The 19,454-nt window shown below is 34.2% G+C and overlaps 1 protein-coding gene and 1 long non-coding RNA gene across 4 annotated transcripts in view; one reads left to right on the top strand and one right to left on the bottom strand.

Moving 5' to 3' along the window:
- Positions 1-1,812, bottom strand: part of LOC136038505 (uncharacterized) — a 110,173-nt gene extending 108,361 nt beyond the window's left edge. Inside the window, exon 1 of the long non-coding RNA XR_010620229.1 lies at positions 1,380-1,812. This is a non-coding gene — a long non-coding RNA (uncharacterized LOC136038505). The remainder of the gene's footprint in view (positions 1-1,379) is intronic.
- LOC136038501 (rho guanine nucleotide exchange factor 17-like) overlaps positions 1-19,454 on the top strand; it is a 229,961-nt gene that overhangs the window by 96,617 nt on the left and 113,890 nt on the right. For all 3 annotated transcript variants that reach the window (XM_065721586.1, XM_065721585.1, XM_065721587.1), the window contains one exon: positions 1,720-1,836. In XM_065721586.1, the coding sequence (XP_065577658.1) occupies positions 1,720-1,836 (117 nt within the window). The remainder of the gene's footprint in view (positions 1-1,719; positions 1,837-19,454) is intronic.

Genomic DNA, 19,454 nt, shown 5'->3' with positions numbered 1-19,454 from the left:
TGTTTTGTTTCCTACGGGTAGTCGTATCGAATCAACTGATGTAGAAAGTCGAGAAAGGCTAATTCGAGCAGGACTCCAAAACCCTATCTAAAAATTACCGTAAATTTTCAAAAAAAAAAAAAATGAGAAGAATAATAGGTATCTATATGCTTTTTGTTTTGTTTTCCAAGGATCGTCGTATTAAATAAATGGCCATAAAAGTCGAGAAAAAGTTTTATTCGAAGGGGACTTCAAGACCATGTCTACAAGATCGCGTAATTTTTCCAAATTTTACGAGAAAAACAATCACGGATGTGTATATATTTGCTTGTTTGTTTTGTTTCCCAGAGGTAGTCGTATCAAATCATTGGTCATAGAAAGTCAAAAAAGGGCTGATTCGAACGGAAATTATAATACCTAGTCCACTTTTCAAGTAGCAAAAAAAGTTGTATGTCGAAGCTTTACAATAAGTGAAAAAGACACTAGCCCCTTCTGAGTATCAAGCTTCTCAAATGAACTCGAAAGATCCAAGGTGAAGAGAGAATATGCAAGAAGTTTAGTGTTTCCTTCTTCGTATTCTTCTAGCTTTGCTTGTATACATGTCACTAATAGCTAGTTTTGTGTTTGGATCCAAGCAAAATGCGCGCCGAATTTCAAAATATTTGACTGAACCTGTAAGGAAGACCCTCATCCAATAGTTGCTATATGTCAGTATCAATCAAATTCAAAACTGTAAATCTAAACTACAAACCTGCAAACATAAACAATTGATACAACCAAATTTTACGAAATCTATTAAAGTAATCAAATTTGATGAATCGCCATTTGATGTGGTCAAATTATAGATCCTCATATCCCGCAGAAATATTCAAGAAATGCAGGATTCGACGACTAGAACAATAAAAAAAACAAAGTCAAACGTATTAAATTCAATGCCATCTAAAAGGGAAGCTGTTGCTTTGAACCATATGATTTTTAGATCGCTTTAGTAAGTGATAAAATGTCTCACCATAATGCACATTATTAGAATTTATTTGATGAATATGCTGAAATTTTTTATTTTTAGTCGAGATAAATATAGAAGGCTGAGGTTAAATCTAATCCCTTATTTACATTTATTCTGACAAATAATTTTAGGTCACAGATTTCCTCTTATTGTAGAAATATTTTAAGTATGGCATAAAAAATTAAATATAAAATAAAACGGAAGAGGTGAGGGGATATTCCCTTATAACAAAAATTGACTCGAAGAACTACTCTATAACAAAATTTGATATTTCATACACCCTTTTCCCTTAGGTAAATATTTGGAGGGGTGCGCTATCATTTCGAAGCACCGTCTCACGAATGTTAAACTTGACAGAAAATAACTCCGGTTAAAGGAAGGAGTGACAGCTTACCTCAAATTTACGAAAGCTTGGAATTAAACTGTTTGCAGAAACTAACTTGAAGTAAAGAGAGGACCTTGTCAATAGAAAACGAAATCCAAAGCGAAGTAATTGCGTCGGCAGAATCTATAAAATTTCTCTTATTTTTGGGAATTTTCAAACGGTAATTCAATATAGGTCTTCCATTTTGAGACAGGCTATCCAGCATCTTCAAGAAATATGTCCAAGGGTAATTTTTAACCCTTAAATATTCCTCAATTTTTAACCCCTAAACCCCTCAATGCACCTCTCATTTCCTTTCTTGTGTGTTGCAATTTACACGAGAAATAAATAGATTCTTATTGAATTTCAGCTTACTCAGCCACCAGTTGTAGCCACGTATATAGCCTTTGTAAGCCATTGGCAAGTTGCCAAGGAAACCGTAAGGATGGCATGTCAAACAAAACCAGCATTTGGTAAATTTCTTATGGTAAGTAAATCCTTGATTTAAGAAGTCCCTATTGATTTGTAATACAATAAAAGTCGTATCTCCACATGGATCTGCGACTAATTGCATGCTTCCCCTGAAAGAAAGAGTAAGGAGATTATAAATTGATGGGAACAAGGGAAAACGATTTTCGAAAGATTTTAAATATCTAATAAAGATGTTGTATCATTGAGTTATCGCGTACAAGTGTGTTCTCAACCAGACAATGAAGTTATTCAGTTGAAAAAAAAAATCTATTTTATTTTGCACAAAAAATACAGTAGTCTATGTGATTTTATTAGAACCTTTTCAATTGAAAAATGAAAACGAACGTTACTTATCGGTTATATAATAAACACTCGAAAAATGAAGTTTGGTTAATGCTAATGAAATAAAACAAAACATCATGAAAATATAATAATTTAGAAACAAATTTGGGCTATATATTTGCACACTAGGAGGGTGGGATGGGGTTTGCATATACTAAATACGTAACATAACCTAAATACCAACAAAATACTTAAATATAATACAGCTTTACTCCCAACCCACCCCTAATGTGCAATTATATAGCCCAAATACCTAAATAAGATATAGCTACAATTTATTTCCAACCAAGTTAAAGCTAATTGTGTGGTATAAAGAAGTTGCTTGACCAGTTTCTTGTGTCATGTTCGCATCTTTCGCAATCGAAATTCTATAGTGTTTATTATATAACCGACAAAATGAACTATAAATTTAATTACAAATCTCTTCATCATTTATTTTGTTTCTCTTATAAATTTAGTTAGCTCAAACTCTTTTTTTTTCTTACGGGTGTATTTTAATGCGTAGGCTATGCGGAGTTGCTATTAAATACTTCGTGGCAATGGAATGTAGTAGCTAAGGAGTGGTTTTCGCTGATAATAACTAAAACTCTAAAAAAAGATTAAAATAGAGCTGATATTCTATGGTTGTTCAAGATAAGCAGATTTCACGACGTTTGAAGTTACCATTTAAAAGCTACGAACCGTGTAGTGGTTTCATGAAAATTGCACCATCAAATTCAGAATATCAGACAACACTGCTACTAATATTTCTCCTATCCACAATTTCTTTTAGCGGGGAGGAGGGATGATGGTCACGAATAAGTCTTTTTTTTCAGGGGTGATCTAATCGAACCATAAATTCCTAAAGAACTGGGAGGGGGCTCGTTGCAATTGAAATTGAATGCTCTAGTATGCTTATTAAGTAGCAAGAGATTGTGGTACAACAAAATGGTGTTTTTTGCTATTTTTTGCAAGATGGTGTTTTGCAAATGGTGTTTTGCAAATGGTGTTTTGCAAATGGTGTTTTTTGCAAGACAACAATTTTGGGCTCTAAAAGAGTCAAATTGTTATCAAGAGGAAATCCCAAGATAGCCATTTTTTTGTAGAATTACTGAGTAAACATAAATCAAGCTTCCCAGTTACAGAGACCGTAATACCGCCTCTTGGTTTATTCGTTCCTAAGGATAAGTTTAGTCGGTGCGAAATAAACAGTTAATATAGAGAATTATTTTAAAGCTTCATTTAACTAAATTTATTCATTTGAGGCTTTATGAAAATATATACAATGATTTATAATTGTGCGTCAGGTATTATTTGGAAGGGTTAGTGGATCTTTCTCTGGGGAGATACATGAAACTTAAGCGTCAATTTTTTTACTTTCAATGAAGCTTCAGATAAATTTAGAAGAAATGGGGGAAGAGTTAGAATTTAATCCCTCATCCCCCTTCATTCCAAGGAAACTTTTTGGACCAGGCCTTTTATATGGGTGCTTCAGTGTTACAGCCCTCTTTTAATTGCGAATATATTTTAGGCGTAACATAAAAGTTATGATTCACATGCTCACCTGCTCTGAAAAGCAAGATGCAGGAGAATAGTGCCCTTTTAAAAAGATATTTTGAACCGTGAAAACAATCACCATAAAAATCATTTTTGACATTTCAGACACCCATATCTTTCCTTCTTAAGCAATATTTGAAGGGCTACACATTATCAGGGGTGATTATCATTCTCGAAGTATTGCTATAAAACACTAAACTTGTTGTGAATAAAGAGGGCCAAAGGAGAGATTGATAGCATTTCCCCCTCATTTTCAGAGAGGATTGGGTCAAACGCTTTGCAGTAACAATCTTTAAAATAAAAGTATCTTTTGTTAATTAAAACCGATATCTAACAATGAAGTATCGATTACAGTTCAAGGATTAACAGAATGTACTATTCTTCTGATTTTAAACATCCAAAATTTATTGGTTTAAAGTTGCTAACCAAAAGTTATTAGCATATAAAAATCGGGCTTAGTCTTAGGCAAATATGCTAAGCACTCAAAAAAAGGGCACAAATCTTGAGGAAAATTCTGCAATAAGATCCAACATGTATGAAAACCTCAAAGCCGCCACGTACAAATTAAAAACTTTTTTAATTTTCCAAAGGAGTAGGGTCATGTATTCTTGATTTGATTTTGTTCTTTTTACTAAGGAATGGTGGTATAAAACCATTAGTATTGAAATTGGTTGAATATTGAAATAGGGTTCAATTTAACGAATGTTCAAAAATCTTATGCCTTGTCAAATATCAAAATTAAATAGAAAAAAACAAGTTTTGTCAACTGAATGTAAGGAGCGACATTAAAACTTAAAACGAACAGAAATTACTTCGTATATGAAAGGGGCTGCTTCCTCATCAACGCCCCGCTCTGTACGCTAAAGTTTGACTCTTTCTCTCAACTCTTCTTTTTAAAACAGTAAAAAACTTTAGCGTAAAGAGCGGGGCGTTGATGAGGAAGCAGCCCCTTTCATATACGAAGTAATTTCTGTTCGTTTTAAGTTTTAATGTCGCTCCTTACTTTCAGTTGAAAAAACTTGTTTTTTTATTTAATTTCTGAACGTTTTTGAATCAATGTATGTTTTGAATTTGGCTCTCTGCAGAGGAATAATTAAAACGAAATTTGCATATTTTTTTTTTTTTTTGGCTAAATGGCTTTCTCATAATTTTGATCGAATGATTTTGATAAAAAAAAGAGCGGGGGAGGAACCCTAGCTGCCTTCCAATTTTTTGGTTAATTAAAAAGGTAACTAGAACTTTTAATTTTTTACGAATCTTTTTATTAGTAAAATATATAATTTTGTCCCAATTCATGAAGAATGACCCCTGAATCACAAAAGCCGTAGACTAAAAATACTTTAGCGTAAAGAGCGAGGTATTAGGAGGAGGTGAGCCCCTCATATGGGTAATAATTTCTGTTCGTTTTAAGTTTTAATGCTGCTCCTTACTTCCAGCTGAAAAAAACTTTTTCATATTTATTTTCTCATTGTTTTTTTAAGTAATGCTAGTAAATCCTGCGCTCCCTTCATAGAAATTTTCTTCCCCCATAACAAATTCATCGATGGAAAGCTCCCCCAAGAATATCCCCCTCTTCTCAACCCCTCCCCCCAACCAAAAAATCCTCCTGAAAACGCCTGTACACTTCCCAATAACCATCACTATATGTAAGCACTGGTCAAAGTTTGTAATGAAAAGTTCTAGTGCCCTTTTTAAGTGACCAAAAAAATTGGAGGGCACCTAGGCCCCTTCCCACGCTAATTATTTTCCCAAAGTCAACGGATCAAAATTCTGAGATAGCCATTTTATTCAGCGTAGTCGAAAAACCTTATAAATATGTCTTTGGGGACGACTTACTCCCCCACAGTCCCCGTGGGAGGGGTTACAAGTTCAAAACTTTGACCAGTGCTTACATATAGTAATGGTTATTGGGAAGTGTACAGGCGTTTTCAGGAGGATTTTTTTGGTTGGAGGCAGGGATTGAGAAGAGGGGGATATGCTGGGGGAACTTTCCATCGAGGACTTTGTCATGGGGGAAGAAAATTTCCATGAAGGGAGCGCAGGATTTACTAGCATTACTTAAAAAAAACAATGAATAAATAAATATGAAAAAGTTTTTTTCAGCTGGAAGTAAGCAGCAGCATTAAAACTTAAAACCAACAGAAATTATTAGCCATATGAGGGACACACCTCCTCCTAATACCTCGCTCTTTACGCTAAAGTATTTTTAGTAATTTCAACTATTTATTCTACGGCTTTTGTGATTCAGGGGTTATTCTTAATGAATTGGAACAAAATTTAAGCTTTAGTGTAAAGAGCGAGGTACTGACGAGGGGGCGAACCCCCTCATATCTATCTATCTTCTATATATATAAAAGTAAGTTGTTTGTCTGTGTGTCTGTCGACTGACGTCATTATAAGGATTGAGCTGTATGTCGTCATGAAGTTGTTGGTCGACTAACGTCATGTTTGTCAACTGATGAAATTACAGACCGGGACACTGGGACACAAATGACGACCTGGCCACTGGGACACAGGAAATATAAATGACGACCGCGACACAGGGACACAACTACAACGGGGACGCCGGGGGAACAGAGGGGAATATATAAATGACGACCGGGACACAGGGAATGTTCGAAGAGAAATTACAGACCGGGACACAAATGACGACCGGGACACCGGGACAGAGGGTATACAAATGACGACCGGGACACTCAAATAGAAATTACAGACTGGGACACCGGGACACAAATGACGACCGGGACACGGGAAATATAAATGACGACCGGGACACAGGGACACAACTACAACGGGTACGCTGGGGGGCACAGGGGAATATATAAATGACGACGGGGACACAGGGAATGTTCGATTAGCAATCATCATCAACAAAGCTCAAGGGCAATCATTAGAATAATGAGGTATAGATCTGAATACGCATTGTTTTTCCCATGGACAATTATATGTTGCATGTTCAAAAGTCAGTAAACTTGACAATCTATTTATATGCACAGACAATGGAACAGCGAAGAATGTTGTATATTCGCAAGTTTTACGTAGTTAAAACATATATATATATATATATATATATATATATATATATATATATATATATATATATATATATATATATATATATATATATATATATATATATATATATATATATATATATAAATATATATATATATATATATATATACATATATATATATAAATATATATATATATATATATATATATATATATATATATATATATATATATATATATATATATATATATATATATATATATATATATATATATATATATATATATATTCACAGGTGGGACAGAGGGACACAACTACAATGGCGCGTAACTAATATGGCGCGTAACGACTTACACGCGCGGGGGGCTTGGGGGCGTGAAGCGCCCCCCCCCCCATTTTAAAATGTAGAGTTAAGAGAAAGAGTCAAAATTTAGCGTAAAGAGCGGGGCGGTGAGAAGGAAAAGCCCCTTTCATATACGGAGTAATTTCTGTTCGTTTTAAGTTTTAATGTCGCTCCTTACTTTCATTTAAAATAACTTGTTTTTTTTTATTTGATTTCCATAAGAGTTTGTAGTTTGGCAGGCTATTTGCATGCTGGAGAAACTTTTTCAGCAATTCTTAACAAAATAAGCCCTTTTGAACATCAAGACACAAATAGTAGTGTTTAATTTAGTCATATACATCCTCTAGTTGACTTGATAAACAAAACTTAATACCATTCCAAAATTTTTTTTATCTATGCTCTTTCACAGCCTGGATACACTTACACTCTTTTGATTTAGTAAAATATTAAGAGCGGAAGTAGTAATAGAAGTAGTCCCGAAACTTTGAGCTTAATACCCTAAGCAATTCCTGGTATATTGATGAGATGTCTTATTGCCAACCAGCATACAAACAGTGCGACTTGATTTAATTTTAAAGCAGTATTTAGTTTTTAAACATAATTGGCAAATTACATAATTGTGGAGGGCTGACCAACCCAAAAACCCTAGAGATAAAGTTACTAGACTGTTCAGCTATGCTGAACAAAATGGCTGTCTTAAAATTTTGATTGGAAATGTCCGGAAAATGCTGTGCAAAAGAGGGGGGATGATTCCCCTCCAATCACTTTTGACTCGTAAGAGGACACTAGAACTTTTAATTTTCAATCAAATTAGCTCCTTTAAAATATCAATGATATTACTAGATACGATAGAGCATCACTGCCTATGTCCCTATATGCCCCATATTACTTATATGCCGTTTTAATACCTACATGCACATGGTTTTTTGTTTAATTGATGCTTCCCCTATACGTTGCTTAAAAGTTTCAACTTAGTGCCATTAATGTCGCTAGTTACAATGGCCTTAGAAGCAGTATTAAATGTATGCACAGAGTCTCTTCTGGCTAGTTCAAAATCCGCAATGAAGGTCTGAAGGTGAAATTTTCAGATAATTTTTCTGCTGTACTGATGACAGCCTATCATCCGAATGAAAGATGTCAAAGGGGTATATCAACAATATCTTAGTAACTGTTTAGTGTGTAAGATTAAAACTCATAACGCTTGCTTAGGAGGATGTTGAACTAACCAAAATACAATATATACATGTGATACTACTGCTTCTACTCCTAATACTAGTACTGCTGCTGCTATTATTATTGCTGCTACTGCTACTACTGGTGCTACTACTACTACTAATATACCTAAGGGTATTAAGGCAAAAATTTTGGGCAATATTGTAACTGTATTGAAATCAAAACACACTATGCCCGTACAAGTTGTCAAGAGGTCGTATCAGCAATGCTTCAGGACCGGTTGATGGCATTAAGTTAAAAATATCATCGTGTGCTGAAGGGGATGTTGAAAAAAGGTGCTATTTTCATGCTGCTACTCTGCTACTGCTGCTTCTACAACTATTGCTACGCATAATTACTTAAACTTTCAACAGTGGTGACAAAAACTAATGTCTCAAAACTTTGTTTGGATGTTTGTTATGGGAAATGATGGGCGTGGGTGGGGTCTCTCAAATCACTTTGACTATTAAAAAGGGTACTATAACTTACAATTTAAAATCGAATGAGACCCATCTGAATTCCATACGAACACCCATTACATAAAAACCACATACGCCTCCTGGGCAAAATTTCAAGCCCTTGCCTCAGGGCTCTGGGGGGTTTTGCTAACACTGGAGGTATTGTTATATGTTCTATGGACTATTCTAACAAAATGGCAATCGTGTAATTTCAATCAGATAAGTTTAGTGAAAAGAAGAGTAGTTGGGTAGGATGGAGGGGGGCAACTTGGCCACACTCACTGTTGACTCTTAAAAAAGAACTAAAATTTCCAGTTTCAACAAATTGAGGCACCTGTAGACTTTATTCAACGATCCGTTCGACAAGAACCTTAAATACCCCACGTGCATAGCCTAAAACTCTAACCATCAAGCTCTGGTGGCCTCAAAATCCTTGTTACATGATATTTGGACTATTTTTAATAAAAGGACTGTCGGGAAAAACGAGGTGTTTACGTGTGTGTGTGTGTGGGGGGTGGGGGTGGTAGCGGTGCTTTGATCACTTACACTCTTGAAAAGGACACTAGAAATTCTGATTACCAATCCAATGAGTCCCGTCTAAAGCATATACGACCACCATTTCTATAAGAGCCAGATATATCCCCAGGGTATAACTTACAACACTTTCCCTGAGAGATTTAGGGGGGGGGGGTTGTTCTCCTCACAGATATAATATCTGAAACCTTCAATTACGATGAACAAAATTGTTGTCTTCAAATTTTCATTGGAGGTTTTAACGGAAATGATGAGGATGGAGGAGAAGGCTGGTTGCTCTCAAATCATTTTGTCTCTTAAAAAGGGCACTATAACTTCCAATTTCAAATTAAATGAGACCCATCTGAATTTAATACGACCACCCATTCTATAAAAACCCTAAATGCTCGCATGACGTAACTTACAACCCTATCTCCAAGGTGCTGGGGGGGTTGTTTCACCCCTAGAGACATTATTATATTTTTTTAACTATTTTTAACAAAATCGCAATCTCATAATTTCAATCATATGGTTTGGTGAAAAGAGGTGTTATCGGGGAGGAGGGCTAATTCTAAGTGCCCTCCTTTTGACGCATAAACACGAACTAGAATTTCCAATTTCTAACCAAATGAGTCTCTTTGAAAGTTAAAGGCCCATCTTAAATGCCCCACGGCATAACTTACAACTTTTGCCCCTAGGGTCTAGCGGTTTGTATCAATCCCAAAAGCCTTGTTATATGATCTTTAGACTGTTTTGAATAAAAGGACTGTCTCAAAGTATTTTATTTTATGCATTTCGGGAAAAGACGAGATTTTCTTGGGAGAAGGAGATAACTGCCTTCTCATCTTTTTGACTCTTAAAATGCGCACTATAACTTCCAATTTAAAATCAAATGAAACCCATCTGAATTTATGATCATCCATTCCGTATAAACCTTATATGTCCCCAGGGCATAACTTAAAGCCCTTGACTCAGGGATCTGGGGGGTTGTATCAACCCTGGAGGCACTGTTATATGTTCTTCATACGATGAATAAAATTGTTATCTTCAAATTTTCATTGGAGGTGTTAAGGAAAATGGTGAGCATGGAGGGTGGCTGGCTGCTCTCAAATTACTTTGACTCGAAAAAAAAAGGCATTATAACTTCCAACTTCAAATCAAATAAGCCCCATCTGAAGTTTGTACGACTGTCCATTCCATAAAAACCTTATATGCCCTAATGACGTAACTTATAACCCTATCCCTAGGGTGCTGGGGAGTTTTATCACCCCTAGAGAATTGTTAAATGTTCTTTGGACAATTCTGAAAAAATAGAGTCTCATAATTTCAATCAGACGTGTTTGTTGAAAATAGGGGTTGTCGGGGACGGGGTCAAAATGCCTTTCATCACTTTTGACGCTTAAAAAGAAACTTTCCCAAGGATTATTGCATCAAGCAAATGGCCCTGGAAAACCGTGAGGCGGTATATTCCAGCGAAAATTAAACATGTGAGTGTCCTCTATAAGTACCAAAAATATGATGCCCAGAAAAATGGTCTTTTCTGCCACTTTGTGGTACGTAACTACACTTTTGACCCAAAGAGGAGAAAAATGGTATTAACTAAAAAAAAAGTACCAGAGGAATTGTTTTATACTTCAGGCAAATTTTTACGCTACCAACTGAGGATACTACCAAACAATTAACGTATACTAATATATACTTTTTAACAGTGTGTTGGGTTTTGGAGATATCCCTAAACTACAATAAAACTATAACTTAAAGAGCATGATTTAAGAGGGGGCAGATTCCTCCATCATTATATTGGCCGGTCATGAGACCGGCCTGGGAAAGATCTGAAAGACGATCAGAAACTAAATAAAATCAACATTTTTTTCAAATGAAAGCAAGGAGTGACATTTACGCTTAAAACCAATATAATGATGGAGGAATCTGCCCCCTCTTAAATCATGCTCTTTAAGTTATAGTTTTATTGTAGTTTAGGGATATCTAATATTCCTATTCAACAGCCCTTTTCTTTGAGTAGTCGTTCTCAAAGAATCAAGTCAAGAATTCAAACTGCCTAAGCAGTTGGAAGGTGAGGTTAATGAGGGAACAGCCCCCACAATAGTTTCTGTTTTTCTAAATTTAATAAAACCCTGACTTTCCTGCTTAAAAACCTGTATTCTCTTTATTTAATCTAAATCAGTACAAAATGTGTCCTAAGGAACAAAATAAGAAGATTTGCCAGTGCTCGTTTGTTTAAAGGGGGTTTCTGGAGAGTAGAATAACCTGCAATCAGAAGCAACAGTCATTTAACATGCAAGTATTAAGGCATAGGCTAGTAGGCCCGACATTTTACTTCATTGCTCGGCTGTTTAAGCATTTGTTTATCTTTTTTTTTTTTGTTAATTTCTTTTGTTTACTAGTTTTTTGCTTCTTTTCCTGTATTTTGTTCAATGATACTTGTTGCAGTAACCATTCTTATTTTCAGATACAAATATTCACTGGCACTAATTCAAAATAATGCAGGGGGGATATATATACTTTTTTTTAATCCAGGGGGGGGGCAATTTTGCTCTGTATTTTACTTTTGCTTTCTTAAAAACTAAAACGCAAAGATATTTTCAATGAAAATACAAAATAAAAGGGTTTTCTTCCAAAATTTATGGGGCCTCCATCATCATTGTATGCATTTTGATTAGCTCTATGTGCAAATGAATGAACAAACAAGCATAAGGAGGATTACTGCAAAATCTGGCATGATAGATCCAACAGCAGTTATACACGTGTATAACTGTAGCCGGAAAAATTTAAAATTTACATTATATAAAACTACGTATATAACTATACAGTGCTGTATATATACATTATATGTTACTATTATTTAATATCTTATACTTTTTTAAACTTGGGATTTTTTGCCTGTGGATCTTCGAATATTGAAAATTCTTAGTGGTAGCCCTGAAAATATGTATTTTATATTACATTATATGTATATTACTATATATTGTTATGTTTATTATATTACTTAACTTAATATTATATTACTTTTTCAGTATTATATACTGTTTAATATTATGTTATTATAACATATATTATAATATATATAATATATATAATAATATATATTATTATAATATATATAATATATATAATATGTTATTATAATATATATATATATTACTATGTATTTTATATTACTATAATATAGGTTAATGTGCCACTAGTTGCCTGATAAGAATTTTTTTTAAATTCTCTGCACAATAATATAACGAAGAAAAATAGTTAAGAAATCATTTCCAACTTCTATCCACTTTATGTGTTTCACTTTTTATACTTTCTAACTATATATAAATTCAAAATACGTTCAATGAGTCCTGAAGTAGGTCTGATAAATAGTAATTAAAATAAGATAAATTAATAATAAGATAATAAAATATGAAAATTCAAACGTTATCAATTTTTTGATTCTCAAAGACAACTACACCTACAGAGCAAAGCTTGTCAGTTGCTGCAATGTTGAGGAGGGAGTCAAGTAATAAGATAAGATAAAATTGAAATAGAAATTAGCAAAAAACTGAATTTATTAAGATGCGTCTTTCACACCTGGCATGACAATATGATCGTTAATAGAATTTTTTCGAAGTACCTCTCTTTCCTGTATCAATAGATTCAACCTATTAGCTTTAATGTTCTTTAGCTGTCACATGCCAGGGACTGACAAAGACCAAGGAAAAGATATGAAATGACAAGATTTAGATTTTCTTATTCTTTGTGCCAAGAATCGAGGAAGAAGTGATGCACGCCAATATGATTTGAAACAAGCTTCGTCCATTCAGTAATGGATCACTGCCCAATTTCTTCGTCTAATAAATTCCTAGGTGATGAGCCCTTTTTGATAACATGGGGGGATTTACATTATTTCCTTCATAGACATTAAGACATAGATAAGAAGAAAAGCTCGGGATTTTTAATAAATAGATCCCGTATAGCGTTCTTGAATTAATTCTTTAGCAGTCAATGCTGCTGGCAAAGATGGTGTTGCTCGCGATTTGGTTTTTAAGTTGATTTAAATATTTAAAGTGATTGATAATGAAACCTGAGCTGAGGGTCTGAGAAAAGAATGAAAGGGCATCTGGTGTTTATGAACGTAATCTTAAAAATACATATGCCACAGATATTATTTAGATAGTACTTCTTTTTTGTCTCTATTTATTACACCTGTAATCTTTTTTCTTCTCCTTTCTGTGTTTAGCAGTGAATAGCTCATATCTACCGGTAAATCGTCATGAGTTTATTATTTGTAATAATAATAATATTATTTGTTAGTCTTTTGATAATAATTTTTGTAATAACAATAAAATTATTTGTAAGTCTTTTTCTTCTCCTTTCTGTGTTTAGCTGTGAATAGCTCATCTGTACCAGTCAATCGTCGCGAGTTTATTATTTGTAATAGTAATTTTTGTAACAATATTATTTGTTAGTCTTTTTCTTTGTCTAATAATAATTTGTGTAATAATATTATTTGTTGGTCTTTTTCTTCTTCTTTCTGTGTTTAGCTATGAATAGTTCATCTGTACCGATCAATTGTCATGAGTTTATTTTGTGTAATCACAATTTTTGTAATATTATTATATGTTAGTCTTTTTCTTTTCTAATATTAATTTTTGTAATAATGTTATTTGTTAGTCTTTTTCTTCTCCTTTCTGTGTTTAGCTGTGTTTATCTCTCGTTTCTTTTAGTGTCAATTTACATTTATTTTGCAGATGTAGACGTGAAATAACGGGTTTTATGTTCAGTCACTAATTAAGTATTTATCAATCTATGCCACATAGATTGACAAATCTATGTGGAAACAATTATATTCTATTTGACGAAACAATTCTAATTAGCAATGACCTAGGAATCAAACGAACTGTCCGCTATGCAATCAAAAGTCAAACGAAACTTAAATAATAACATATCCCTAACTTGGGCGAACACACACTCAACCCTATGTACACAAAATTAATTATAGAAAATAATCTAATTCAAAATAAAACAAAATGGGAACCTATAAAAAAAGCCCAAACCCAAAAGAACTACAAGATTAGCTGTAGAGAAGGCAAACATCGCAATAAAAAAATTATTCCAATTTTTAATAAATACAGTTAGTGAAATGAATGAGCCTTTATAGCTTGTAAAATATTAGCTTTTATCACACAGTCTTAGCTGAACTTTTCGTTAAGTAGTAATGATGACTAGGCTATTTAAAAAAAACGTATTTTTAATCAAGAACTTTTATTGTAAGTGTGTTATTGTTTATTTTTTTTTTTGCTGAAGACGGCCCTTAGATATAAGGCCAAAATATTCAAATAGGTTTTTTTCGTTCACTGTCTTGGGGAAAAAAAAGTCCTCAGTATTTTCTCTTCTGTATTTGTATCATGGCATATGCAAAGTATTTGACGCTAGTGATTGAGTTTTAGGGCTAATTCAAGCGTTACAATCAGCCAAGACCACAATTTTTATCCTTGTAAGTTTGGCCTCTGAATAGCTCATCTGTACCGGTCATCCGTCATGAGTTTATTATTTGTATTTTTTTTTTCATGAACTATAGAAAAATTATGAGATTGGAAACTCAAGTTAAATCTAGAAGAGTAAATGAATACCATTTAGTGAAAATCTGTATATGCAACAGATAAAATGCCCAATGCTAACGAGTTGGTGTTAGTTCAAGTATTGAAACTGACCAGTACTGTAGTTTTCTACGTCATTCGTTTCGACTAATCAAGAGCTTGTCTGTCATGACTGGGCATTAAGAATTTAGAAAATTCATTTTTCATTTTCAGAGGCTAATACAGACAAAAAAAACTGGAGACATGGGTTATGTTTCTAAGAAAAGACGAATGGTATCTAGCCTTTTTTTGGGTAAGATCTCAAAGCTGTCTACGCAGCAGATGAAATATCCGAATCTAGGGGTTCAGGTTTTGTGCTAATTAAAATTCTAAATCCTGCCAATACTATGATTCTCTGTCTGGACAATATGGCTTCTGAACGGCTAGTCCATAATGGTCAGAGGTTACGAACTTAGGATTTTACAACCACTTCATTTCTGTAGTCTATACAACAGATGACACTAATGGTTAGGTTTTAATAGCAGGGGCGTAATTTTGTCAAAAACCCGAGAGGGGGAGGACAAAGTTAGAGCCAATTTTTCCAAATTAAATGAAAATGATAGTAAAAACTAAAAATAAGCCGTTTGGTACCATAAAGGTACTAATTATTGCATTAAGAATACTACAAAGCTACTTTATACTACTATATAAAGGTAACTATAGTACTATACAGGTAAATATGTACTAAGATACTGATCTGTTTTTGTTGATGCTTGAATTATGCAGATTTATCTAAGTTTTGACAAGATTTTGGAAGACTCAAAATTTCAGTACGGGGGGGGGGGACTGTGGTCTGGTAGGATGGAAACTGTGGTTTCAGAGGGAGAGTTCCCCCTTCCCCCACACCATAGCATAGTACACCCCTGTTTAGTGGTAATTCAATACTGAATGAAGCCAAGACCACAGTTTTCTTCCTTAACAATTTGGCCTCTTAGTGCCTTATCTACATGGTCAGAGGTTACAAATTTTGAGTTACGTTACTCTTTGTTTCTAGAATTTATGTCACAGATGAAATTTAGTACACTAGCAGCTAAATTTTCTTTTAATTAAATAAAAAATAGTTTTTTCAACTGAAATTTAGGAGCAAAATAAAGATTAAAACGAACAGAAATTATTTCCTATTCCCATTTCATTAAAATGAAATTCTTTTGATGTAGCTACTGATATCAAAATTCCATTTTTTAGAGTCTTGGTTACTGTTGAGCCGGGTCGCTCCTTACTACAGTTCGTTACCACGAACTGTTTGATAAAGAGATGTGCCACAGAAAAGCACTGCTTTCTGATACTATCCCGTAATACAATAATTTTAACAATGATGACAGGACATGATGACAGGTCCATAAAGATGACCTGTTACAACTAAATATTTATCCACGAAAAGTAACGGCTTCAAAGTATGGTATTATTGCTCACCATCTATAATAGTTCTAGCCAGCAGATTTTTTTATTGAGTGGATAGGGTATACATGGCCTTTAAACCGCGTTTTAGGCCTGTATTTTTGAATTTTATATAATAGAGGTTTCTGATGAATCGAGTGAATATTGAAATGAGCATGGCTTTATCCTCTGGCCTATTTTCGTTAGGAAAAATACATATATGAAAGAATATAAGATTTTGTTTTGAGTTACGAGTTACGTCACAGATGAAATTTAGTACACTAGCAGTTAAATTTTCTTTTAATTAAATAAAAAATAGTTTTTTCAACTGAAATTTAGGAGCAAAATAAAGATTAAAACGAACAGAAATTATTTCCTATATGAGGGGGCTGTCCCTTCCTTAATCCTCGTTCTTTAGGCTAGAGTCTTAAAGGTCCCTAAAAATATTTCTCCTCCAAATAAATTGGCCCTTGTGCTTGAACAGTCTTTTAAAAGTATTTTGACAGAAGTCAAATTTTAGCGTAAAAAGCAAGGGTGGAAGAAGGGGTAGTCCCTCTGAAATTTGGAATGATTTTTTTTTGTTTTAAGTTTCAAAGTTGCTCCTTACTTTCAGTTGGAATTTTTTTTTATTTAAATTCTGGCCGCTATTCAAATAATGCTAGAAAATCCCCTTCCCTCTCCTGAGAAAACTTTCCCTCAAAACATTACCCCTGAAACATTCCTCTCCATGGAAAATTTTTTCCGATGGAAAATCCCCCCCCCAGAGAATTCACCACCAAAAATTCAGAAGGTTTCCCATAACAAGTACTATATGTGAACAATGGGTAAATCGCGTAGCTCAAAGCCCTATCCCTGCGGACTTTGGGATGGTGGGTTATCATCCCCAATGGCACAGTTATTATATCTTTTAATTTTGGTGAATCAAATGGATTTTAAAAATTTTAAATTAGGGGGAAGTATTTTTGAAAAAAAGAGGGTGAAAAGTCATAAAAAACTAAGCTAGCTAAACATATAGCACAAAGCAGCTTAAGAAGGTGTACCTTTGCTTTGCAGGTGCAGTTGTCTTTTGGAATCAATAGGTTGTTATTATTTAAATTTTTACTGGCAAGCAGCGTTGTCAAACTTCACCAACTAGTATTGCTTGTTTATTTTTATGATTAGCAAGAAGCAATTCTGGGGCAATTCTGACATTTGGCCTTGTCCCTCAAGGAGTAACGACTCTTGAAGCACCAAGGACAGTGAAACGTTTGAAATAAGCTAGCTAAACACATAGCACAAGCAGCTTAACAAGGTGTACCTTTGCTTTGCAGGTGAAGTTGTCTTTGGGAATCCATAGGTTTTTATTATTTTTACTGTTGAGCAGCGTTGTCAAACTTCATCAACTATTTTTGCTTGTTTATTTTTATGCTTAGCAAGTAACAATTCTGGTGCAATTCTGACATTTGGCCTTGTCCCCCAAGGAGTAATAACTCTTAAAGTACAAAGGAAAATGAAGCGTTTGAAATAAGTTTGCAAAGAATATAGCAGAAAGCAGCTTGAGAAGGTGTAGCTTTGCTTTGCAGGTGCAGTTGTCTTTGCGAATTAAAAGGTTGTTGTTGCTTAAATTTTTACTGGCGAGCAGTGTTGTCAAACTTTATCAACCAGTTTTGCCTATTAATTTTTGTGATTCAACGTGGTAAAAGTGACACTATGTGATACTGCTCTAATAACTTCATAATTCTGAAATAACTTAAAAAATCTTGAAAGACTTTGGACCTACAGTGGTTTGAGGGAGCAAAAAATACTGTTTTGATTTTTTTAGCTCTTTGAGTAAAACCAAGAGTACCTGAACCAATGTAATTTTATGTTGGATTTATCATACCAAATTACATTGTAAAATCTTAGACGAATCAAATTTATTTTTAAAATTTAAAACGCCTTAGTAAAAAAAGAAGAAAATGAAAAACGAGGATGAAAAAATGTATTTGATAAAACAAAAAAATATTCTAACTGCGTGTTCGAATTCAGCTTGAAAAGTTTTATTTGAACTAATATTAAGTTCTCAGCAACCCCTTAAAATTTAAACCCCATAAAATTTAATTTGCGTCCATAATTACCTGAACTATAATAGGAAAGTTTGACAATGAAGGTTTTTGTCAGGCTGCCTCGCTAGGAATTTGAGACTCTTTCATTAAATGAAAATGACACAAGTGGTGTCATTTCCTTGGAAGGAAAATGATCAAAGGGTTATTTTTTAGGCTACTTTTCTTTCCAATTAGGAAACTAAAAAGAAATGGACTTCGCGGAAAAGAGATATTGTTTAGATTAATTCCAAAGAGTCGGAGAGGCTGAAAAGGTATAATGCTCAAGAGATTTTCTATTAAATTTGATTCTTATCCTCTTTTGCTGTGTGCAACTTAGAACATATTATACCTTCCACAACCGTTGACTAGAATAAGGTTTGCTTATGGCTAAAGTGGAAGAAAATTATAAAAGAACACAAAAAGCTTACAATGAAAATAAATCTTAACACGAAATTCCAAGAGCAATGAAAAGAAATACTCAGGCACCCATTCTGGAAAGTGCTAAGAATCAAAATTTCTACTTAAAAAAAAGTTAGTTTATAAGAGGCACACTTGGGAAGAAAAACAATCGACACATCAACTCAGGCATAGGAAAACACAGATGCAAAAGTTAAAAGTGACTGGGAAAAAATGTAAGGGAGCAATCATGTGCAGCGCAATAGCGCTGCCTAAGTAAAGAGTGGTGTGGGCAGAATGCATATTTATTTTATTTTTTGGCCTGGTTTTTCTAAGACCAGGGACCTTCGTATCGAAGGAGTTGTCGTAGGAACTTCAAAAAGGGTTCATTCGATTGGAAAGTGAAAGAGCTAGTGCGCTTTTTAATAGTCGAAAGTGACTGGAGGAGAAATAACCCCTCTCGCACGCCTAGTATTTCCCCAAACACGTCCAACCAAATTTTTTAGATAGCAATCGTGTTCAGCGTAGTTAAAAAGCCTGAAAATTAGGTATTTAAGGAAGATACCTCCCCCCCCCCATTAGCCCTCATGGGAAAGGTTGTAATTTATACCCTGGGGGCATATAAGTTTTTATAGAAAGCGTGGTCGTACAAACTTCAGACGGGGTTCGATTGGTTTGGTAATCAGAAGTTCTAGTGCCTCGTTTAAGGTTCAAAGTAATCAGAGGACGGATACCCCTCCCCACA

The sequence above is a fragment of the Artemia franciscana genome, chromosome 18 (genome assembly GCF_032884065.1).
Source record: "Artemia franciscana chromosome 18, ASM3288406v1, whole genome shotgun sequence".
Classification (NCBI taxonomy): domain Eukaryota; kingdom Metazoa; phylum Arthropoda; class Branchiopoda; order Anostraca; family Artemiidae; genus Artemia; species Artemia franciscana.
This window is presented reverse-complemented; position numbering and strand designations above follow the sequence as displayed.